Consider the following 24763-nt stretch of genomic DNA (forward strand, 5'->3'; position numbering starts at 1 on the left):
ATTTAATAAAAGTTGACGATGGAATATTTGACTCGCCATTTCTGATACAAACATGATTGTTTAACTATTTTTTTTTATCAATAAGCTAACAAATTATTCATCCATTTATTTTCTATTTTTTCGTTTTAGAAAATATAGAAATATAACAATTTTTTAACTTATTTACTTAATTTTCTCATTAATAGATATAATTTTTTGTTTACATAGACTTCCCATTTTAAAAGGAGTGAAATCCGCAAAATTGACATTGGCTATAAAACATAGTTTTAAAATTTATTTTGGACGAGTCAGTCCATAAAAAAATTGGTGAATTGGTCCAATGTTTGATCCAAAACAAATCATGAATCAACTCTGAGGATAACCATCCAGAGAAAAAAAAATTTAGTCATTGTAATTGAATATTATTTTTTCTTTTAGTTCTTATAAGATTATTATTTTTATTTATAAATTATATTTATTTTATTTCAGCCTTACGATTCATAGATAATTTTTTTATTAATTAAAAATTTATCTAAAATATTTTAAAAACTAAAAAAATATTTTATGAAGATTAAAGCTGAAAAAATAATATTTGAACGAAAAAAATATCAAATTGTAAGAATAAAAAATGTATTTTTTTTTTTTTACAATTGTTCAATCGTTTTGATTTGTTCTTAAAAAAAACAACTTAAGGTACTTATTTTTTATTTTTTATATAAATTAATTATTGTTAATAAATCATATCGTTATAAATTATTAAAAGTTAGAGTTAAAATTTATGGCATTTTGATTTGAATGTTTGTGTGTATTTTGAATGTTAAAAATCTATAAAAAATAATATATTTTTAAATTTTTTTAATATATAATTATTTAATATTATTTTATATATTATTAGTATTATTTTAATTCTAATTCGACCGCTGGAACAAAATTCAACCATTTTAAAGAATACTGTAGTTGGGTTTATAATTTAAATTTAAATCAAAGAAAAAGCAATAAGGAGATAAAAAAAAAAAAAAGAGGCAAGGTTAGGTAATAGGTGGTTTTATTTGAAGGAAAGAATCTATATTGAATGTTCTGGTCTTCCTTTGTGTTTTTGTAGATAGAAGCCATCAGTCATGGATAGGCTTCTATCATCGTCTTCACCCCCTTCTTTTACATTTCTCACTCGATTCGAATCTGCAACTGCAAGATTCAATTTCTCTCCGTCAACACGTTCTCACTCTCACTTGAAGCGGCTCTCCTCAATTTGTTGCCAGCATGCAAATCCATCTCCTTTTTCCTCTTCCACTCCCTTTCTCGCTTCTTCCAACCACCCCATTAATTTTCCATCCTTTTCCTCTTCTTCAGATCCCTCCACACTCGAATCCCATTCTCTCAATCAAATCAAAACCGGGGCTTTCCCAAAACCAAAGGTATGAACACTTTTTTGTTTTTTTAATTTGTGTATGGTTGGTCATTTTCAAGTTTATGTTTTAAGAAGAAATGCCGTTTGGTTATTTGAACTAAAGAGGAAATGAAATCTCCTTGTGGGGAGATAAAACTACTCTTTTGATTTTTAAAAATGCCAGGGATCCTTATTATACAATTCGAATTTGATATGCGTGCTAAGGGGGAAGAATCTTCCTTAGAAACTTAAATTAAATGCCATGCTTCTTGTAAATTTAGTTTAGCTGTTCTTTTGCTGTTTCAATCTGTAACCCTGCTTCTATTTTTTTTTCTTATTTTCTCGCGTACCAAACAAATCTATGACCCTGATTTGGGACTAGTGCAAGTTGTTAGCTTCTTGGGGGCCTTATATGGTTTTTTGTACCTTGACGGCTTGACCAATTTCTGTCATTAGTTACATATTTGTGCCAATAAAACATGATCATCAAGTTATGCGTAATTGAATAGAGACTTATTATGGGTTGCATACTTCGATTTTTTGTTTTATTTTGGTTTTGGATGATATTCTTCTCGGTAGTACTTTTGTTTTTCCCTAGATCTTTTAAAATTCTGGTGTATAAATAGATCTTAAGAGAAGAAAAAAAATCCTCTATGTTTTTTGTCTCAGGTAATAACAGCTCGGACGCTTGTAATACTTTCTGCTCTTGCTATGATCTTAATCCAACCAACTATTGCACCAGCAGCTTTTGCAACCTTTCAAACTGCTGCCAAGACTGGTGGTCCTGCTGCTGCAGCTGCAGTTGGTAGAAAACTAATCCACACGGAGCTACTAAGTAGTGCTTGGACTGGTTTCTTGGCTGGCTGCTTACACACCTTATCAGGGCCTGACCACCTAGCTGCCTTGGCTCCATTGTCAATCGGTCGAACCCGAATGGAGAGTGCTGCTGTTGGAGCCCTTTGGGGTTGTGGCCATGATGCTGGTCAAGTTCTTTTTGGGTTAATATTTCTAATCCTCAAGGATCAACTCCATATTGAAATTATCCGAACTTGGGGTACCAGAGTGGTGGGTCTTACTCTGCTAATAATTGGTGCTATGGGAATTAGAGAAGCATCAGAAGTACATGCCCCAATTGTTGCTTTAGAAAGTGGTGAATGTGATGTCAACGTGTATGAATCGCTTGATAATCCAACAGTGGGCAAAAAGAAGATAGGTTTTGCTACTTTTGCAACAGGGATAGTTCATGGCCTGCAACCAGATGCATTGATGATGGTTTTGCCTGCCCTTGCTTTGCCTTCGCGTTTGGCTGGTGCTGCGTTTCTCATCATGTTCTTAATTGGAACTGTAATTGCAATGGGAAGTTATACCGTGTTTATAGGTTCGTGTAGCCAGGCACTGAAGGATAGAGTACCTAGGATAACTGAGAAACTCACTTGGGTTTCCTCCCTTATTGCAATAGCCCTCGGATTTGCTATCATTATTAGCCAGTTTTTTGGGTTTAGTCTGTATTAAAACATCTTTAATAAGAAAGGTACTTTTTTTCTTATGAACATTGTTTTAGTATTTAGAAAAAGTAGACGTTGGACAGAAAATTGGTTGTTTATAGGAAGTACATCATCCAGAAAACATGTGAAATTGATTGTTAATTATTTACTTTGCATTCGAATGTGTATAAGTATATGTGAGTTCCATGATCTGCAGCTGAGAACAGCCTAGCTCTTTTGTCTATATTTCTGGAATTGATTTTATGTATACTGTTGTCTGTCGAGTTATATGTCTCATGTCTTGGAGTTCACTACATTAACATCATGTCATTATTATGTGAGTTTTACAACAAAAACTATGAAATATTAGCCTTTTTCTTTTCCTAACTATCAAAATTGGTGATTTGAAATTCTCATATATTGTTGGGAAGATGGTTCTAAAGAACTGCTGCGTGGCAGTTCGTCATCTAATGATTCAGGTTTTTAAAATTACCTTTAATATTGTTTTCTACCATCTAATAAAAGTCTTTTTTTTTTATAAAAAAAAAATTCCATGTGATCAATGTATGAAGAGCTTGATAAAGTTGGAGGCTGTCATCTCCATGTTTCTGATAGCACGTGGATTGTTTGCAGCAGAAATATTCACCATCAGATTTACATGCAACAGTTATAGTGTGTTTAGAACTTCATCTGCAATACAGATTGATTGCCACCCTCTATTCACGTCTATCATTAGAAGCAAGAAGTCGCTTCTGCATTTGGGTCTGATTTGTATAAAAGGTGAGAATATAAAGAGAATATTTTTATAATGAAAAGGTGGAATTCTATGCTGGAGAAGCATGATGATGGTTGTAGAAAAACCAAACCTGATGAAACTAAAGGTCCTGTGAATTGTGATATAATTAAAGTACGTACAGCTCCCACCGAAGGATGACCTCTGAATTTGTAACTAGTGCGAGGGATTAACGTTCATGTCTATTTCTTGTGCTATATTTTTATGTTAAGTCTCGCAACTTGGCTGCAGCTTCAATTAAAACTAAATTAATCTCGTGTCTCCAATATCATCACAAAGTGCTTGCAATATAAGTCTTTATTGGATGTATTAACAAAAATAAATCATGATGACGAGTTCCTGATTAAACTGGTGTAGCCCTATGGAACGCAGATTTCATGAATCAATACCTTTCGTGGCAACAGGTGTTAGTATAAAATAAACAAATCCTCCCCATTTTTGTACATGATGGAAATTCAGGTTCTTTAATTTAACATTGTTCTATTTCTCTCGTTGTGAATGATATAAAACTGAAAATGTAAGCTTGATTACCCTCTGGAATACTGAATTTTCTGGAAAATTTCGAAACCAGTGAAAACCTATCAAGAATCAGTCATCCTGGTCTAAAATAGGTAAAGAACGGGTAGAGAAAATTGGTTTGAATCTACATTTTTTAATTTTTTATTTTCTTTGGAAAAAAAATATTTCGAGTGTAATAAACATACATTGTTAATATAAAATATAATTATAAATTATTTTTAATATCATTTTTAGGTTATTATTATAAGAGTTAACAAATATAACATACATGGTTATCAATCATTCATTATTTATTTTAATATTTTTTTATATATTTTCAGTGCATGCATTATTTATTATAACATTTTTTATAATTACCGAATAAAAAAATCAGTAAAAGAATATTATACTTGATTACTTTCCTCTAAGTAAATGTTTACTTGATATTGTAATTAATACATGTATAAAAAATTCAATACAGTAATCGATTATCTTATATATAATCAATTACTTTAGCTACAAAACATAACTTAGGTAATCTATTATAGTGATGTGTTACTTATAGATTACTCAAAGATTAGTAGCAACTTATCTAAATGACAAGTTTGATTCATGAGTATGCAGGTACTAAATATTTAGAAAGAAAATTTTATCACTTATAATATATGATATGAATTTAAAAATACTTCTCACAAAAAAATATTAAATATATTTTTTAATGAAATTTCATGCCAAAATTATCATAAATAATTAAAGATAAGATTCTAAAATTTATATTACAAATATTATAAATTTTAATTCTCATGTTTTTTTAAAAAATATCCAGCTTCTTATTTATTAAATGAAGAAAGTCTTAAATATTTTTTTTATACTTTTAAGACGTTAAGTGTATTTCTTTTTACATTTAATATTTAAATAAAATATTAGGGTGATTAATAAGAAAATATTGTAAGAGGTTATAATATTATTTGTATTTTATAAAGAAATTATTAAATAGAAAATGAATGTATTTTATGTCTTTGAAACATAAAATACTTAATACTATGAGTCTAATAAATATTTATTGTTGCAGTAAAATAAAATATTTATTGTCATTGTAAAAAATTTTAATTTTTTTTGGATTAACTTTATTATCTTGTTAACTAATTAGAAATCATCTTTAATATTTATTATAAAATAAAAACGTTTAGTGTCAATTTTAAGGTAATATAAAAATTAAAAAAAACTTAAATAAAAAAAAATATTTTTTTAGCATATATCATAATTTGAAATTGACCACAACTTTTTTTTATATATTATCAGAAAAAATATTATCAATACATTTATTTTTTTTTCTAATACTTCTTATATTTAGCAAATAGTTGTAATTGAATAGTATTAACTTTTTTAAGGCTTAATTGTATTTTTTACTGTCAACTTTTTAATTTTTTGTAAATTTTATCGTAACAAATTAATTTGGTATATTTTATCTATATTTTCAAAAATCTTGTGAATTTTACCTTCTATCATTTATTCATTAATAAGCCAAAAGTAGGGGGGTATAATTTGCCAAAAAAAAGTTAGGCCTAAAATTCACCAAAAATTAAAATGTTGGTTGGAAAATTTGCTAAAAAATAAGAATTTGGGGTAAAAATTATAATTATGTAAGGAGTAAAATAAAAGGGGATAAAATTAACAATTTTTTTTTATAAAAATTGAGAGTAAAATGCGTCAAATTGAAATAAAATTGTCAAAAATTAAAAAAATGAAATTAAGCCTTTTTTAGCTATCAGAATATGTATTATTTAATGTTTCTTCTAAAAAAAATTATATTCTGTAAATAGAAAATTTAGTAGAAAGAATATAACAGAAAATTTTCATTTATAAATAACTTCATTTTAAATTACTTATAAAAACAGTTTTTTTTAAGCATAAAAAATAGTTATAACACGTAAATATTTTTTTACAAATCCATAAATATGTAGTTGGTGATAGAACCATGATAAATGTTGGCCCTCTAAAACATCGTTTGTGGTGAAAATACTTGGAAAACCAAAAATGACACAGAATCAAGAATAGACCATTCATCGGTTTAAAATATCTATGAAATGGCAATCAGCACGAATATAATCCTACAATTTACTTTTAATTATGAATTTGAGATATGGAAAAATCATCTAATGCATAAAAGGCCCAAATATAAAAGGGCATTTAGAAAATATGGTGATTTTCAGTCAACTATTGTTATCCAAAATTAACAGTTTATCTGCATTAGTGCATTTTTTGCAATGATACCAAATCATGTATTGGAACACACAAAATTGATAGCAACTGACTGGAAATCTTAATACTGACAATTAAGCAATTTTTTGTATAAAAATTAAAATGATGTCATATTGAAGAGATCATTCAGCCTATACAATTAATGTCTCTATGCTAGACTTTTTAGGCATACTACAAACAGGGCAAACTTGCAGAAAAGGCTCACAAGTTTTACACGAACAGAGGTGTCTGCAAGGAAGAAACATAAAGCACGAATTTTGAGAATTACAACATTTGCAATCCATTGTCCTTTTCCTAATTTGCTCAACCTCTTCTACCCCACCAGCGCCACCACCACCGCACAGTCTGTTTTCTCCTGTTCCTTCTTCCATTGCCCTGTTTCTCATGTTTTCATCGCAACACGACTCTGCATCCTCTTTTGTCACCCGATACAGAGCTCTTTCTTTCATATCTTCTAAGGTGTTGTGAAGGGACAATACCATAGCCTCGTTTTCCTCGGCTACCTTACGCCATGATTGGTTCTCCACCTCCAACCTTGTCATAAATTCTTTCAACTCGGTGCTTTTCTTTGTTGCCTGCGCTATTTCTTCATCTTTCTGTCTCAACAAATGAAGAGCATTCGATTCCACCTTCTTCAATAACTCTGCCACATGCTGTTTCCTTTGCTCTTGCAACAAAATCCTCAATTTTTCGTTCTGCGGAAACACTAATTAGATTAAAATAGACACCAACTAAAAAAGTGCTCAGTTTTTTAATAACAAATATTGAAGATTTAAAATAGCAATTAACAGTGGAATTTGTCGAAAGTGCAGACAAATGCAACCGAAGCGGTCACTTTGTGTTTGACCACGGCGGAAAATGCGGTTTGAAAAGAATTGGTATACTAACATGTGATCTGATATGGTGATCAATCTCCCTCTGTTGATCAAACTCAATAGCCAAGCATTGAGGATATGAGGCTGAAGGCTGAACAACATTCTTATTGAAGGCGTTTTGGAGGACATTGGAATTGGAATTGGAATTGGAATTGGAAAAACAAGAAAAGTTGGGAGGAACAAGAGGAATGTTCTGATTCATCTGCCAGCCACCTGGTTGTTGTTGCCTATGACTATGACTATATGCTGCTGGAGATTTGTCTACCCTTGACACGTGAAAAGGAAACGGAGGAGCATTGTTGGGATACAACTGTGCTTCAATCGCCATATCCAGATCCAAATTAAAGCCAAGTGTTCTCCTTCACCGCATTTGCAGAGAACAGAGGGTGTAATTGGGTGTGTTGTGATTTGGAGGAAGACGTAGGCATAGAATCAGAGTTGTCTGGCAAGAGCTTGGTGTGAAAGGATACATATTTATAGTGGGGGGGAATTAAAAAAAGAATGGATAGATTTTGAATGAATAGAAATAGTAACTGAAAAAGTTGAAAAGGTCTATGATACTGCAGAGTCTCTCTCTCTCTCTTAATAATAAATAAACTTTTTTTCTCGTCCAAGCATTATAGAAAGAGGAGTGTGGGACGCGCAAAGCAACGACGCACCGCATGCAGGTCAGGTCAGACACATGCGTTTCTTTCGATTTGAACACATAAATAAACCTGTGAATGTGAAAAAGTCAGTTTCCATTCATGACTAAAATTTAAATTGTCAGATTTTTCAGCAGTTTCGTCGTTTAACAAAGGAAATTATTCAAACCGTACGATACGATTTACTTTTTATTTTATATTCTAGTAATAAATAAATATCCATGGAATCCTTTTTCCCCTTCCCTAATTCTATGTTTATTACTGATTTATGAGTTTATTGCGCCTTAGAAGTTACCGATTCAGGTTTTGCTAAGCTTATTAAGAAATTAATAAAACAAATTATATATTAAATCATGAGATTATCATTTGTTGCCATTTTTATTGCAGTATAAATTAAATTAAAATCATGCGCACAAACTGTATAACAAGTCGTATATAATAACTATATTAGTTGTAAATGACTGTACCAACAAAAAATTGCATGTACAAAAAAAAATGTTTGTGTATAGTATATATAGGATGACAGTTTCTATGTACATTGCCAAATTGTTTTAGGCAAATATCTTATTAAAATAGATGTACATTAATTTAAATCGTTTGAAGATCTTAGTTTCACATAATTGTATTAGTCAATTCTTTCTTTTAAAAAAAAGTTATTATTTTTTTGAATGGACAATAACTATAGTCAGAGGCTAATTTTTCTCCATGTCTAGAGATTACAAAAATAAGATCTATTTCTTTCCATATGAATTTTGTTGGAGAAAAATGGATTCAAATTCCCTGATGCATCTCTTTTTACATCAAAACAACATCCTGGTATTCAATAAAAGCAGAATATCTAAATCAATTTCATACAGAGACCACAAATCAAGTCTTGGTCAACACATTTAAACCCAAAAGAAAAAAAAGTTAACAATTCAATTTTAACTAAATATTAAAACTTTATTGCATATCCATTTACAAATAAATTAAATAAGTCAAAAGAAAAAGTGTAACTCTTAACAATCTATAATGAATAGGCTGAGCCTATTAAATGTGTTTTTTATTTGTATAATAAACTTTTTGGTCACCATAATAAGTAGAGTTATTGACTTCTGGTGGACCCAAGAGACTGACTCTTCTGTATATGAATAAGTTATTTATAAATTTTAATAGTGTATTCATGATTTTATTTGATATAATTGATAATTCAAATCAAACCAATTTGGTTTGACTTAGTCTAGTTATTGATTATTTCCACTTTAAATCTGAATTAAATCAATTATAATTTATTCAATTATTAGATTTATCTTTTATTTAAACCTATATTAACCCAATCAATCAATTATTTTTCAACTTTTAAATTAATATATTTAAAATTAGAGCTTAATTTTTTCTTCAAATTGTATATTATATTTCTTTTTCATTGATTAATAGATTTTTTTTTGGTAACAAAACTAAGTAAGATGATTGACATCTCGTGGACAGGAGGGGCTGACTATTTTGTATAATAAATTTAAGATTATTTAATATTGTGGTTAATTAATATAAATAAGTTATTTACGACTTTTATTATTGGGGTAATCATTTAAGTTACTATTAAAAAACAATTTAATTGATTAAAATATAATAAATGAAAAAAATATAGACAAAATTGATAATTGAACTCAAATTACAAATTTTGACACTATGAATAAATATTTTTTATTTTAAAATGAAAGACCAAAATTATAAATTTAACATAATAGGAAGTTAAATTGTAGTCTAATTTTTACATGGTCAACCAATTAGATAATATTTTCAGTGTGATTTTAATATAATGGTCATAAAATATTAAAAATTTATCATATATAATAATTTATGATTAAATACAGTCTGTATAATATATGTATTATTTATTTTAAAATATACGACTTATAATTTATAAATATCTAACATGTAATTTTTCTATGCTAGGTCTTAACGGTTGTAACTTGGTATATATATCACCGTTTTACTGTATTTTAAAAATTTTATAATATTTATTATTCTTATTTTATATTATTACATATCTTTAGAAAAAAAATTGGATTTTATAAAATCATTTCCATGTTAATATGAATATATAAGCAGCGATGTCGGAAAATATGTGGTAAATTTCATTCAACAAAAAAATCACGTATTTCCTAAGAAAATTTATCAGCATCAAAATGGTTCTGTTCTTTGAGTAATTATCAGTCATTGAGTTTGTTACGCCAAAAAAAAAAAACAATAATCATTAAGTTTGGCTCATCAACCAATAAAAAAAATAAGTACTTAATTTTTATTTTTTACTTTTTTTTAGTAAACTTACCCTCTCATACACTTTATAGAACACCGTAACCCCACGTTAATCATTTAAGTGTTCAAAATTATATGAATGCCTCATATAATTAAAATCTCATGAAAACAACTCAAACTATTATAATATAGTAGTAATAATATACTGTATATTTTTTTTTTGGTGGGATATGCTCTTTTTTTTTACAAGCATGCTCTTTTCTTCTGTTTGTTAATTTTTTACTTTAATTTGAATTATGGAATTTAATTTCATACATGAAGATTGTATGATAGTATCGACATATCTGATCATATTATTATTAAAGAAAACATACACTGAATTTATCATGCAGGTGACCGGATAGGTGTTGAGTTAAAATTTCTGACGTCATTAACAAAGCCAGTGGTAATACTTCATATTAATTTATTACAATATAATAAAAAAATTATTTACTTAAAAAATAAGTATTAAATATTTTTTTGAAAGTCAAAAAAAGAGATTTATTAAATGACACCAGGCAGGCACAAGGACTCAAGGAGTATCAGTATTAAATAATTAATAAAATATTTAATATATGTTATGTTAAATAATTATCATAAATAATATTATATTTTCATATAATATTTTTCTATATGTGATTATATTTATTAAAAAACGAAAAATTTAATTTTTTTGAAACACTAAATACATTTTTTTTAATATTTTATTTATATAGTAATAAGAGGATAAATAAAATAATTTTATTGGATAATATTACAATACTGCACTAAAAAAATAGTTATAAAGATAATTAATTTTATTAAAGGAAATATATCATTATAAAAATAAATAATATTTTTTTACAAAATAAATTATAATATGAAAAATATGTATAATGTGTGGAAATTAAACTTTAGGAAATAATGTAACTATTAGTTAAGGATATGCGCACCATATTATTCATAAGTTCTTACTTGAAAAATATATTTTCAACTTGAGAAGTTAAAATAGTTTACGTGTGTCTATGTTTCATGAAAGATTTTCTTTTCCACCTTTAGTGGTCTATTTCAGATTAACCAGGGTATAGGAACTAGTGTGGTAATAATTGGTGATATATAAAAAAAGAAAAAAAAAAGTCTAATGTGCTACACCATTTCAGTGAATATTGCTAAAAGGAAAAATAAATAAATAAGATAATCTCTTTTTGAAAAATGGAAGATCAGATGGTGTAATTAATTTAAACATGTCAGGTGAAATGGAAAGTACGATTTATCATAATATTTATTTAATGTTAATTAAAACCTTTCATAGTCTTCTTGATTTACTATATATATACCAAGCAGAGTTGTTTGCCAAATTTAGATTGGGGCAACAACCTTCATCCTGTTTTGAAGACAAGAGGCATGTCTCAAACTCTCAGCTAATCATTTACGCAGAATTTTATTCATGATGATGTGGTTTATAAGCATTTTTAACCTTTGTTAATTACATATTGCTTTCTGAGTGGTTGATATAGCGTGTATAAATTAAGCTTCTCATCCACCAAAAAGCCAAAAAGTAAACGTAATAACCTTCAGTTATAGTATCGCTTAATTTGTTTTGAGGAGTGGGAGTTTATTATATAATGACTCGTAAAAAATGAAAGCATATACTCCATATAGTGATCTTGATCTATTTGGAACTGCACATGTAATGAGAGGAAGGCATGAGCATGACCCACCTTGCTTTATAATAGCAGTAGTAGTTTATTATGTCAGCCAACACCGCAAATACCAAAGAAAAGAATCATGCTTCATTTCCCTAGGTGTTTGGGAAAAGTCATCGCCACAATATAGTTTACATGGAAACATTAAATTAGATTTTGGTATAGAAGGAGAGGGAGACAGAAAGAGAGATGTGGTGATGGACCCACCCACGTGCAGGCCCCATGAACTCGATCGTCACTAGTCTTCATGCGCCACCACAACCGAAGGCAAACCTATATTACTATGCCATAGTATTGACTCCATTCCCATCGGTTTTATATTTTGTTATCATCATCATCGTGGAAAATCGGCTTTGCTTTTTTGAAACTACGTACTAGTATTATTATAAAGATGGGGATATTCCATCACGCATACCCCATTCATTTCTCGTATTTGACTCAAAAAGTCTTTGCAGCAACTTCTCAACTACTTTGTCTTTGGTTTTTTTGGCTTTGAACCTTGAACCTCGGGCAAAGCGACATGGAACTTACGCAGTAGCAGTAAAAGCCAGTCCCACCTCCACCCCCAAAGTTACGTGTTCATAGTGGACTTAGAAAAACGCTCAGAAAAGGAAAATAAATAAATAATCGAGTCGTTCAACGTCATAATTGTTCGCTTTAATTTGGACTTTGATTTTGCTCACTCACGAAACATGGATGGTTGATTTTGAACCAAGGAAAATCTTTGGTGGAGGAGACTTACTGGAGGGAGCTAGTGAAGAGGGTCCCTTGATGGTGTGATTATTCCATCTACACTCAGATACTGGACTTAGCTATTACATTAATGTGAAAGTGAATTCAAAGTTTGCACAATGGCACAGCCCAATTAACTGGCTTCTACCAACTTCTGAGCCACCCTTAGTCTAAACATATATTGCGTAAATTTAAGGATTTTTTTATGTCAAGGATACAACTTAAAGTAAATTTGTTCATTAATTAAAAACATATATCATGTTAAAAATATAAAAGCTGGTATTTCTCTTTTTAATTTATGAAAATTTTCTGTTTCTATATCCTTAGTATCAGCCTTAAAATCTAAGGACTGACGTTTGAATTTAATTAGTTTTGAATCTTGAGTGATGATTAAATTTCAGTCTTAAACAGTAACTACTAAATTAAATAAGCTAATCATCTTAAGAAATCTTTAATTAATCTTTTTATTTAATTTTATTATATGTATGTGCAAGGCAGCTAAGAAATATTGTGCTTTAGCATCTCCCATACATAGTCATACATACTATTAAAAGTAATGATATCTTTTGAAAAACTGTGATGCAAATTATGTAATTGGAGTTTCCTCCATTTAATTTCACATGGGCACGCCGAGAAACACCACTAATTAAGCACTGAACGTAACTGCTCACCTCACCAATTTATGCCGTCACTACATCAAAACCCTGTCCTACTCCAGTACAATTTAAGTTGAAAAGAAACATCTACTTTTGTTAGGTTTTCATTATATATATATATATATATAAGGTTAAAGCAGAGGTGATTCAATGCCTTTGGTAATCTGAGTGAGGACCACCGCCTCATTGGATAATTGAAGATAAGTTGGTGAATTTGTCCGTACATGCCTTGGCTGAAACGTTGCCGTGGGAATGATAACAAGTTGCGTGGTCTTTGGTTCACAACGATGATCGAGGCTCTGTTTGTTCCTTTTGTTTGTATCTACAATGACAGGGATATTAGATAAATTCGATTCGTACGTTTTATTGTCAGTAAATCATGTGTTCAACATCTAGCAATCTACGTACGTAATTCTAATGTTTCCCAATCTTAGTTTACATATAAGAAAGCAATAGAATAGTGTACGTTTAGTTCGATTTTTGTGATGTAAATGCCTTCTCTGCTAAAAATAAAGCTAGGTGGCTCTACACTATGATAATTTTGGCATATAAATATTCTCTTGAAATCACTAATTACATACGCAATCTTCAATAAAATGAGTATACTTTATCGAAGCTAGCTGCCATCTTTTTAATACGCAACATCAGTGTATAATATATAACCACGTATGTAATAACAAATTAGCAGGTGCATAGTAGTAGTTTATAGCCATTGCCTGCATGCATATGTTTTTGGTCTTTGTGTCGCTAGAGATACGCACATGATATAGCATGGCTAGTTTTCAATATTAATTAGCTGACAACTTAATTAATTAACGCCAGAGACGAGAGGATTAAATTATTAAAACAAAGTAAAGACAAATTGATTGAATATAAAACTTTTAGTCGGTTAACAGATCTACTATTAATTTTAATTTTAGAGTAAATTACTCTGAGCTTTCTTTTATTTTGTAATTTTTCACACAATATTTGTCATTTCCAAACCTTTCACAGAACTTTTCTTATATTATAATTATGACACTTAAACTTAAAACTTTTATTTTCAAATGAAATTAACAAAAATAACTTTGTTATAAATTTTGACTAGCTAATTACATATAATCTACTCCAATTCTTAAATATTATACAAATTTCCTTTTATTTTTTATACGTTACAATTGAATAACTTTACAACAGTAAAAGTTTTGGAATTACTAATGTATTTAAACGATAAAAAATTTAAGATAATATTAAAATAATAAAATAATTAATGAAAAAATTTATCAATAACAAAGATTACTTAAACATATGGATTATTAATTTAAATCAATAAAATATGATATGCTTTTTATTATTTAATTATTAAAAATCAATTTTATAAAATGATTTTTGTTTCATCTTATTAATAATTCATATGATTAATCTTTTATTATAATTTTAATTATTAGAAAAAAAATATTTTAAAAATGTGAGATGATAATTTATTTTATTATATATTTTTATGCAGTTTTACTGTTATTTTAAATTCTGTGTTGTCTTCTAAGATTTTAATAATTTCAACTTTAAACTATAATAGGGAATTTAATTGTAATGTATTTATAAATAGAAGATTTTTTGTGTGTAATGTTTATGAAATAATTTTGGGTTTACCTGGTCATTTTTCTCATTATACGTGTGTGAAGCTAAGGTCTGTCTATGAAGGTATTCATGTCTATGATGCGATTAGTTAATAAACAATTTTCCTTTTGCTAATGGTAGTTGAGGTGCTGCAAATTAAACAAGCCATTAGCTCACAGTAAATGACAGTGGAAAGTAGAAAATCACGATATATCTTAATAACATGACATAATTATATGAAAATGAAAATCGAATCCCCACCACGTAGAAGAGGGGGACCTTGTCTAGTACGTAGAAAAATGGGTGAGAGAAAGTTGGTTAGTGTGATAATGTCATATAATATGTAGATAGGAACCCGACACACACAAGTCATGTGAATTTTGAAAGAGTCTCTTTGCGACCCAATGAATATATATATATATATATATATATATATATCTCGATCCCATGCATGCTTTGCTTGCACACATCTTGTTGTTATATGCCTAACCCCAAAACCAAAACAAATCAAGAAAGGAGAGACTCGATGAGCTTTTGAATGCTTCTCGTGCAACATTCACTATTGACTACATGCATCTTTCCTTTACCATACTGTCAGTCTTTATGGATTTGCAGGAAGTGGAAGACTTCAGTCTTTTACACCTTCCTTCTCATTCACTTCCTGTTTCCCTCAAACTTCACAATTTGTATTTATATTTTTTCTGTTGCCTTTATGCTGAACCTCCAAATTCTAAAATAATTTTTTACTTCTGACTTTTAAAATTAATATTAAATAAACCACCGCTGCTTACATGAATACTATTATACTACTTATTCCATTTTAAAATAATTTTCATCATAAATTATTTTACATAAATTAAGAAAAAAAATTAATTTTATATAATCATTAATTCATTTATAAATTTTGTTGTCTATTAATAATATTATAAGGAATATTAGTAAAAAAATAATTAATATTTTATTAAAAAGTTCAAATGATAATTATTTTACAATAAATTTTTTTTTATATTACAATTATAATGAAATGGAGGGAGTGGTAAATTGTTTGATCCCTTTAAAAAATTATTATTGTCAGTCGTTGAGGAATCTATATTGGATTCTTGAGTACGATGTCGGAATTAACTGGTAATTTGTTCAATATGACTTGGTTTTACCAAACTTGTACTTTATTTTTGTTGAGAATCCTGTGTAAGTGTGGTTCGTGAGAAAAGGAAGTATATCTGGAAAAAGGTAATCTAATGCTTAAGCAAGTAATAATTTATTAATTTAACTAGAATAACAAAATATATTAAATTCATACCTAATATAACGATGCTACCAATATTCATATGATTTAGGAGTGGGCTGGATTCCTAAGATCAGGGATCATGGTTTTCTTATGAGAAATGATATATGTTGTATGAGTATATATTATAAGGTGATTTTACTCTCAGCCCCAATTAACTGAGTTTTTTTGTCAACAAAATTTTACTTATAATTTTTTTTTTTAAAAGAGTGAGTGTATTTGTACACTTTGACCATAGTGTCGGCTCGCCAATATATATAGGTAGCCAACAGATAAACAACAATTTGTACTCATAAGTATTGTATGGATATAAGTATTATTTTTTTCAAATGAATTCTGTAATATCTTACTAAGATTTTACCCATTATTTTTGGGGAGTTTTTATTCTCACCCCTGAAATTTCTATTCTCACCATCCATGTGGGTGGCTTTTTAAAATTCCAAATAATTCTTAAATTTTGATCATTTGACGAAAATAATTTTTTATTAGACTTTATTTACTTCTTAATCAAATTTTGAATTACTCAAGATTTTTTCTCTTAATAAATCAAAGGGTTAAGACAAAAAAAAGGGGGTAAAAACCGCTTTTTTGGGACTATGGCTGTACCACTTCCTTTGTTGCATGCTAATACCCTTTATAAAACCTAAAAACAAAAAAAAAAAGAAAAGAAAGAAAAGGACGCAAAGCCTTGTGCATTTTGGTTCACAGCTTGTACCAATACATTAGTAATCGACTCAGTAACTGGGCCAGCATCCCCTTCAGAAACTTACTCCATTGTCAAACACGGGCCTTGATGAAGAAAGAAGATCTGTTAATTGGCGAAGTATTACTATGCTATGGCCCAAAAGACTTAATAGTCTTTTCTTGTTCTTTATTTTATTTTTCTTATCAGCACTGCACAACATGTATATCAATACTCTTAAAAAAAAACATGTATATGAATAGTATCGACATTTATATATAGATTAAATTATTATATTAATTAGTACACCATTGTTGCATTAAAATATTATTACACTGTTAAAATGTTATTTATACATACTATACAATTACACTATTATAATATTATTATATAATATACTATTATAATCACAATGTTATATATTTAATGTTTTTTCTTCAAATTAATTTCTAGTAACAATAATACAAGAAACTATAATATGTATTAAACAATTTATAATATTAATTTATGACTTAGAGTTTAACACTATAATATTTTCATTCAATTTTTTAAAGATTCACTTGAGTTAATTTGTTTTCTCAATATTTTTGTGATATCAGGTAAATATTCTAAATATTCTAAATTATTTTTATTTTTAAAAAAATCTATTTGGCATCTTAAAATTTTTAAAGATAAAATTAAAATTATATAGATACTTATCAGTTTTTTTAAATTAATTGTAATAATCTATTTTTTAAATATATAATAATTTGATTGATATCAACCTAATTAATATTATGTTGTGTTATCAAAATGACCAATGAATTTAAGCGAAAATTGATTACCAAACTGGTTCATTTAACCCACACATGTATCACCAAACTAGTTCATTTAATCTTAAATTTAATATTTACAATACAGTATTTGAATCAACTAACACAAAGTTATTCTAATTAATTCAGTAATCTCGAATTTCATTTTTTTGCATATACAATTGTTAAATACTTTGATAAAAATATTTACAACTCAATAATTATACGCAAGATTTTTCTTATAGATATTACCTATGGTCTATACCAAAAATCTATAATCTAATATGTATTTAATTCTCTATTGAGAGACATTTCAAAACACGTTTATTTCAATCCATGAATCCTGTGTCCTTAGACTCGGTTTGTTTTATGCTTTCTAATGAAAAATCAAACACTTGTATACAAAATTGTTTCTTACTGATGCACTATTGTCTAATAAATTAAAATGAAAAGCATAAGATTGTTGTACACTTATTTTTTTCTTCACTAATCCCTATGTAAAGATATTTCATTATTGTAAGTTTTAATTACGATATCATTTATATTTTAAATAATTTTTATTTATTATTAATTTTAATAATGTAAAAAAATGAAGCCAGACTAAAATGCTAGTTACGATAACTTCAACTAATCAGTCCATCAACATGTCCCTTTCCCTTATGAAAAAAATGAATCATCTGAGCCCACCATTCGTATTTCTTCAAATACCAACTTTACTCTACTTTTAAATATTTTCTAATTTAAAAAGAACAAAATTGAGATCATACTACTTTAAATCTTTTTTTTTTTTTTTTAAATCACATGCACGTGGTTCTCTCTTTTTCTAAAGTATTATTTCCCCACTTCACTTTGGCGTTTAGGAGGAGAGAGAGTTGACGGAGGCAACAAAAGTAAGAAGTCACCCATGCTTTTCTGTTTTCTGCATAGCGCGCGCTGTTGAAGTTGAAGGACTATGGGATGTAACTTGTAGGAGAGTGGAAGTACATATTGAGAATATTTAAAGATATTTATTTATTATAATTTATACCTATAGACTTCGATTTTTTTTTTAGATTGTACATAATTCTCCTAATTTTTAAGCAATCTCTCTTATAGTGGTGCACATTAATTAGTGTAATGTACAGGAGATATCAATGTAATTTTTTCCAAATAATTAAGGAATTAATATAGAATAAAAGGAATATATATAAAGTACAATCTTAAAAAAAATTCCGAAGAGAGTGTAATTTACTCTAAGTAATTTTACCTTTTTCTTTAAAAGAAAGTAATTTTGCCATTTAATCTTTTTTTTAATATTTTACCTTTTACATGGTTCTGTAGAAAACCATCTGTTTCTGTTTTTTTATCCAACTTTTCCATTTTTTTATTTATATTAATGAACTAAAAGTTAACATTTTTTTACTGCAACTAAAGTTAACATAGACATCGATATATAATTAAAATACTGTTACAATATATCAAATCTAACATTTTAAAAAAAGTAAATAAACAGACACATTAGCGTTTTTGTTTTCGCTGGCATGTAATAATAATAATAATAATAAGATGAATATGATTAATGGGTGATTGATTTTTTTAAAATGAAAGTATAGCCAAAATAAAAATAAATAGTCAATTAAGTTTTTGAAAGCACAAAAATACAATTTAAATATTTTCAAAAATAAAAATAACTCTTAAAAAACTATTTTTTCCGGACCAAAATATAAGAAAAATATATATCTTTAGATTTAAATATTTAATGATTTCATCCTAAAATTATATTTTTAGATTCAATTAGTTATTACTTTAGTTGTAATGATTATTTTTTATTATTGATATCAAATTTTAGTAAAGAGTATTTCAGAAAAAATGTGTATTTTTTAAACATGTTTCTTGAAATTAAATGATATTGAAAAATTTTATTTTACTTATATCTAAGTTCAAAAGAAAGTACTAACAAAACTAAATAAAATTGTTTTTTAAAGTAATATTGGATTCTTATTATAATTAAGATACAATTAACAAAATTATGAGTATTAAGAAAAATGATTAATTTGGGAATTTGGGAAGAGTTAATGGATAGGTGTGCGGTGGTCCCGCCACCTTGTCCAGATTCAAAAAGCAGTGATTATGATTGGAATTGGGTGGGTACTCAATTATCTGTTGTCTGTTTGTATGGGCGGTCATGGGTTCCGTAACTGTCACCGTCCAATTTGGGAGCGGGACACGTGTCCTCCCAGATCTCATCCTGGTGTCTGAGATTCTTTGGTAATAGTAAAACTTGCTTATAAAGTGGGTTTTCACTTGTCTTAGTTAGTGATACGATTCCTTTGGTTTGCAGTAATGGGTGCTCTGGATCACATATCGGAACTCTTTGACTGCTCCAGTGGCAGTTCCAAGCACAAGAAGCGCAAGCAATTGCAGGTAAGTTAGCCACTTTTATAATCGTCAGATCTGTTGGTTTTATGCTAATGGATGTGATTTTGATTTGATCAGACGGTGGAGGTGAAAGTGAAGATGGACTGCGAAGGATGCGAGAGGAAAGTGAGGAAGGCGGTGGAGGGGATGAAAGGCGTGAACCAGGTGGATGTGGAGCGTAAGGCCAACAAAGTCACTGTGGTCGGCTACGTCGAGGCCTCTAAGGTGGTCGCCCGCATCGCTCACCGCACCGGCAAGAAAGCAGAGCTCTGGCCCTACGTCCCCTACGACGTCGTTGCTCACCCCTACGCACCCGGAGTCTACGACAAGAAAGCCCCCTCCGGTTATGTCCGCAACACCGATGATCCTCACTATTCCCATCTCGCACGTGCCAGCTCCACTGAGGTCCGCTACACCACTGCTTTCAGCGACGAAAACCCCTCCGCCTGTGTCGTTATGTGAAACTATTCTCTTTATTTGTTATCTTCGCTTTCATTCTATCTTGTTTTTCAGATCATGTTGTATTTTTTCTCTGTTGAATGATACTCCTTCGCCTTTACCTACATCTTTCTTTCTTCCTTCATAGTCTCACTCACATCTCGTTTCCAGTTCATCCTCAACAACTCTCTCTCGCCCATCAATGCCAAATTATTTTTTTAATACATTTTTTATTTTTTATTTTGACCCCTTATACTTCCAAATACTCATTTTAATTCTTAATATTTTGATATTTTCGTCAGCGGTCAATGTTTTAAAATTAATCAAAATAAACAATTTGAAAATCTTTATTGATGACAATTAAACAATTCACCCACAAAGACTCGCTAGTACAAGTGATGATAAATTTATGTTTTAATCAATATAAAATAAATTATATTAAAAAAATAAATATTTATTTTATATATGCTTACGATTTTCAATAAAAATTTATCACAAACATAGACAATTTTATAATACTAAAACAAAAAGAAAAAAAAAATTAAACGGTTCACATCTAGAGCCCACAAAGAGACACAACTCCTCACACTCACTGTGAGCAAAATATAAATATTATTCAAATTGCACATTAAGGATTACATTTATTTATAAAATTTGTTTCATGGTGTTTAACTTTAGTTTTTCCTCTGGCTCACACAAGGGAATATTCTTGAAGGAAAGAAGATAATCCTAATGTAAGGAAACATACAAACAAAAAGGCCCCAAAAGAGTTAGGGAGCATTCGGTAGAAAAAAGTTTTTTATGATTATTAGGAAACTCAATTTTTGAAAATGATAATTCTTTAGAATGTGTAAAATATGTTTCGTTAGTCTTTATGTTTTTTGGAATTAAACATTCATGTAAAATAAGTAATTAAAACTTTTCATTCAATTGGAAAAGTTAAATTCGCACCCTCCTCCTTAGGAATATTTTAACAAAAAGTGGACTAAAATTGATTTTTAATAATCATTCTTTTTGTTATTTGCATACCAAACATAAAAATCATAATTTTCTATTTTAAGACTCTTGGAAAAATAAAAACTTTTCGTTTATCAAACATCTCTTTAAAAGCTCAAATTATTAAAATTAAACAAAATAAAATAATATAAGGCTCAATTGTATAAATAAAATAAAATAATATAGTTAAAAGTAAATCAAGCTCTACATTAAACTCTTCATCGACTTTCACTCTCAGCTCGGATGTGTTTATCACTTTTAGATACTATTCAGATCTCTTTATTGATGAATAAAATTAGTTATTCATTAATTATTGAATTTTAGGAAAATGAAAGACAGAAATGAGGAATAACTTTAAAAAATATATATTTATATTTTATCTAAAATTCAGAATAATAGTTAATATATATTTATATTTTATTCTGTTATTTACTATAATATTTCATGTGTTAATATTATAACTCACAATTTTATTATTCATCATTAATAATTAAAAAAATAATTTAATTTAACATTATATTATAAATTATAATAAACAATTTAAAAAGTAAAATTCCCACCCTCTTTATCAGGCATTCTAAATATTTCCTCTCATCCTTTCTTTAAATGTGTTTTTCACACACAATATGTAACTAGGCAAAAAAAATAAAATTATCTGTCAATTAGATCAAAATAATTTTTGTTTTATTTTTATCTCTAAATTGAAATTTAATAATTTTTAAAAATAATAATAATTAAAAATAACATGATATGATATGAATTATTAATTATAAATTAAAAATGTAATTTTTATAATCAAAGATATTTATTATAATATAATTTATATATTATAAATTATTTGTTTATTATAAATTTTAATTATATAAAATACATATGTATCACGTAGGCTAAAGGTACAATCAAACATAATATAAATCGAACGTAAGCTATAGCTAACTGGAACCAATCAGGTGTGTTGTTTACTTGTCTCACAGAATTGTAACATGAAAGTATTGTGATTTAAAATACAGAGAGTACATCGTTTTAAGTTTAAACTGATTTCTTTTGTGAATTTTTACAATAAGAATTCTATATTTCAATGTGTCATTCACATAAAATATTTTCTGCATTAAAATAGGAGTAGAAGATAGTACTGCTGCTATACAAGTGCTCTATACAAACTTTACATAACACTTGTATTGTGATATCAGTACAAATGTAAGATTTTACCTTATCCAACTAACAAGATTTTTTTTATTTTCTAATGTGAAATTTGGTCATTCTTGAGTATTGAAATGCACGAGATCTAATTCTTTTGTCCATTTTTTACATGCAAAAGAACGATTCTTGAGACATACTAATGCCCAGTACAACACAGTCACATCACACAAATTTAATTTAATTAACGGAGGTTTTAAGTAGATTTCTACTTAAGAGAGAATCTTGAATTCGTAATTGTTACCTATATCTAAAACAAAATCTTGAATTTATAATTGTTACCTTGATCTAAAACCATAAATTAACAAGGAGGGATGATTTTTCTTTATCTTGTGACTAGTATTTCTCACACTATTGTGCATTTTAAATTCTTCATTTAATGGATAATCTGTCTTTCTTTTTGCACTTCATAAAAATCAATTAGCACTCCCCTTTAAGCTGGTTGGTTTTTATGGGGTGTAGGGAGCTTTAGTCACGGAGACTAAATGATCAAAACCCAAAGTCAAATATTAGTATTCATTACTTAAGACAAGTTAAGGAAAGTTACAATCTTTTCCATAAATGATTTTATTGGTCTTTATAATAATTAGTTGGGTTATAATTAATAGATATCCAAAGTGAGAACCAAGAACTTTCATCCCATGTTGGATAGTTATTAGACATTAGCCAATAAATAGTGTTCAATTTGAGGCAGCAGTCTGTGTGTATTTTTTTTTTTTTATTTCACTCGTCTCTCGCCAAAATAATGTCTAGGTGTTTGCCCTTCCCTCCACCAGAATACGTGAAGAACGGTTTACAGGGTGAGGCACTCTTAATACAGCTACAGGTCAGTTCCAATATATATATGCTCTATTGTAAAACAATATTTTTTTTAATGTTCTTATATATAGATTTTGCTTCAATTATCAAGTTACGTCAAAAAGGTGTATTTTGTAATGGAAAAGCATGAAACATCAGGTTTTTATTTTAAACGAAACTTCAAGTATTTGTTAATTTCTCTATCTTGAAGCATCAATGGTTTACAAATCCGTGATTTGAAAATATTTTTCTTTTCGCGTGAGTGGACTAAAGCTTTGTATATTATATAAAATAATGTTCGATGCTTAAATGTGCATATTCTTTAGAAACACAATGAACGATAGAAGTCGTTATCTTTTTTTGATGTAAAGAACAAACTCCATTATCTTACTTTAATGCTAATGGGAAAAAAACTTCCAAGGCTATTCAATAGATTGAAGTCGATGAATTTTTGTCCTGCTTCATGTGTCTGCATGTCACACCAAAGTACATAGTTGTAACAATCTTTGTAACCATAAATTCATAATTCAATGAAGTGATGGTGCTTGGTTACAGCGATTGACAATATGGAAAAAACTATGTAAAATCTACCGAAATATGAATGGTTTAGAGGAGTCAAGGAAAAAAAGTGTACCTATTTGGTGTTAGTTATAAGTGAAAATAGCACCGCTTATGTTGTGTGATCATGTTATTGTTATGGATACTAAATCATGAAACCATTAAGCATCAAACAATCTGATCACACAAACAAATCATGAAACCACTCGTATGATTGTCACAATTTATATTAAAGTGTGTCTGTACAAAGTCAAACGCAGACAGACGTTTTTGACAAATATTTCATTTTGAACAATCTGAGATTAAGGCTTTTTTCTTATCATTTAAAAGCAATTTAAATGATAAGAAAAATGTATGCAATGGAGATCCTAAAAGAAATGTGTGCACATTTCCAAATTATTTATACGCTAACTGTTCTTTTCTATGTTGAAGATCCTAAAAGAAAGGGTATTGTCTAAGAAAGAAAGAAAAAGAAAGAGGAAACATGGATGCAATGGAGATGAAGAAGTTAGGAAGAAGAAGAACTGTAAAGAAGATAAGGGGAAGCACATATATGATAGAAGCACGGATTGTTGGGGGGGAAAGGACAAAAAAACAAGAAGGAAACATAAGAATCCTGGGATTGAAAATCGCACTCTTTCTGATAAATGCAAATTGGGTGGTACATTTGGAATAGAGAAGTCCTCTACTTTTCCACCCCAAGTTATGATCACAAACACTCCTCATAAAAGGAACTCTAAATGTAACAATTAT

At 28.5% G+C, this 24763-nt stretch overlaps 3 protein-coding genes across 3 annotated transcripts; 2 read left to right on the forward strand and 1 right to left on the reverse strand.

The window, feature by feature from the left end:
* Positions 1 to 1037: 1037 nt before the first annotated feature.
* LOC114408393 lies at positions 1038 to 3062 on the forward strand. Its single transcript, XM_028371429.1, has 2 exons — positions 1038 to 1394; positions 2036 to 3062. Exons 1-2 carry the CDS (start codon positions 1098 to 1100, stop codon positions 2876 to 2878), a joined length of 1140 nt encoding a protein of 379 aa, XP_028227230.1. The 5' UTR covers positions 1038 to 1097; the 3' UTR covers positions 2879 to 3062.
* A 3329-nt stretch (positions 3063 to 6391) lies between these two features.
* LOC114408394 (probable BOI-related E3 ubiquitin-protein ligase 3) lies at positions 6392 to 7940 on the reverse strand. Its single transcript, XM_028371431.1, has 2 exons — positions 7292 to 7940; positions 6392 to 7098 (listed from the first exon to the last, which is right to left on the reverse strand). The coding sequence occupies exons 1-2, from the start codon at positions 7604 to 7606 to the stop codon at positions 6535 to 6537; spliced, it is 879 nt and encodes a 292-aa protein (XP_028227232.1). The 5' UTR covers positions 7607 to 7940; the 3' UTR covers positions 6392 to 6534.
* Positions 7941 to 19875: 11935 nt separating this feature from the next.
* LOC114408395 (heavy metal-associated isoprenylated plant protein 26-like) lies at positions 19876 to 20588 on the forward strand. The gene is made up of 2 exons (XM_028371432.1): positions 19876 to 20029; positions 20102 to 20588. Exons 1-2 carry the CDS (start codon positions 19949 to 19951, stop codon positions 20483 to 20485), a joined length of 465 nt encoding a protein of 154 aa, XP_028227233.1. The 5' UTR covers positions 19876 to 19948; the 3' UTR covers positions 20486 to 20588.
* Positions 20589 to 24763: the final 4175 nt, after the last annotated feature.

The sequence above is a fragment of the Glycine soja genome, chromosome 4 (assembly GCF_004193775.1).
Source record: "Glycine soja cultivar W05 chromosome 4, ASM419377v2, whole genome shotgun sequence".
Taxonomy (NCBI): Eukaryota; Viridiplantae; Streptophyta; class Magnoliopsida; order Fabales; family Fabaceae; genus Glycine; species Glycine soja.

Excerpts from the sequence above, each read along its gene's own strand:
- LOC114408393 (XM_028371429.1), top strand. The coding sequence starts at position 1,098 with ATGGATAGGCTTCTATCATCGTCTTCACCCCCTTCTTTTACATTTCTC. Across the intron at positions 1,395-2,035 it reads GGGCTTTCCCAAAACCAAAG|GTAATAACAGCTCGGACGCT; the intron begins GTATGAACACTT and ends TTTTTGTCTCAG.
- LOC114408394 (XM_028371431.1), bottom strand. The coding sequence starts at position 7,606 with ATGGCGATTGAAGCACAGTTGTATCCCAACAATGCTCCTCCGTTTCCT. Across the intron at positions 7,099-7,291 it reads ATCACCATATCAGATCACAT|AACGAAAAATTGAGGATTTT; the intron begins GTTAGTATACCA and ends GTGTTTCCGCAG.
- LOC114408395 (XM_028371432.1), top strand. The coding sequence starts at position 19,949 with ATGGGTGCTCTGGATCACATATCGGAACTCTTTGACTGCTCCAGTGGC. Across the intron at positions 20,030-20,101 it reads AGAAGCGCAAGCAATTGCAG|ACGGTGGAGGTGAAAGTGAA; the intron begins GTAAGTTAGCCA and ends TGATTTGATCAG.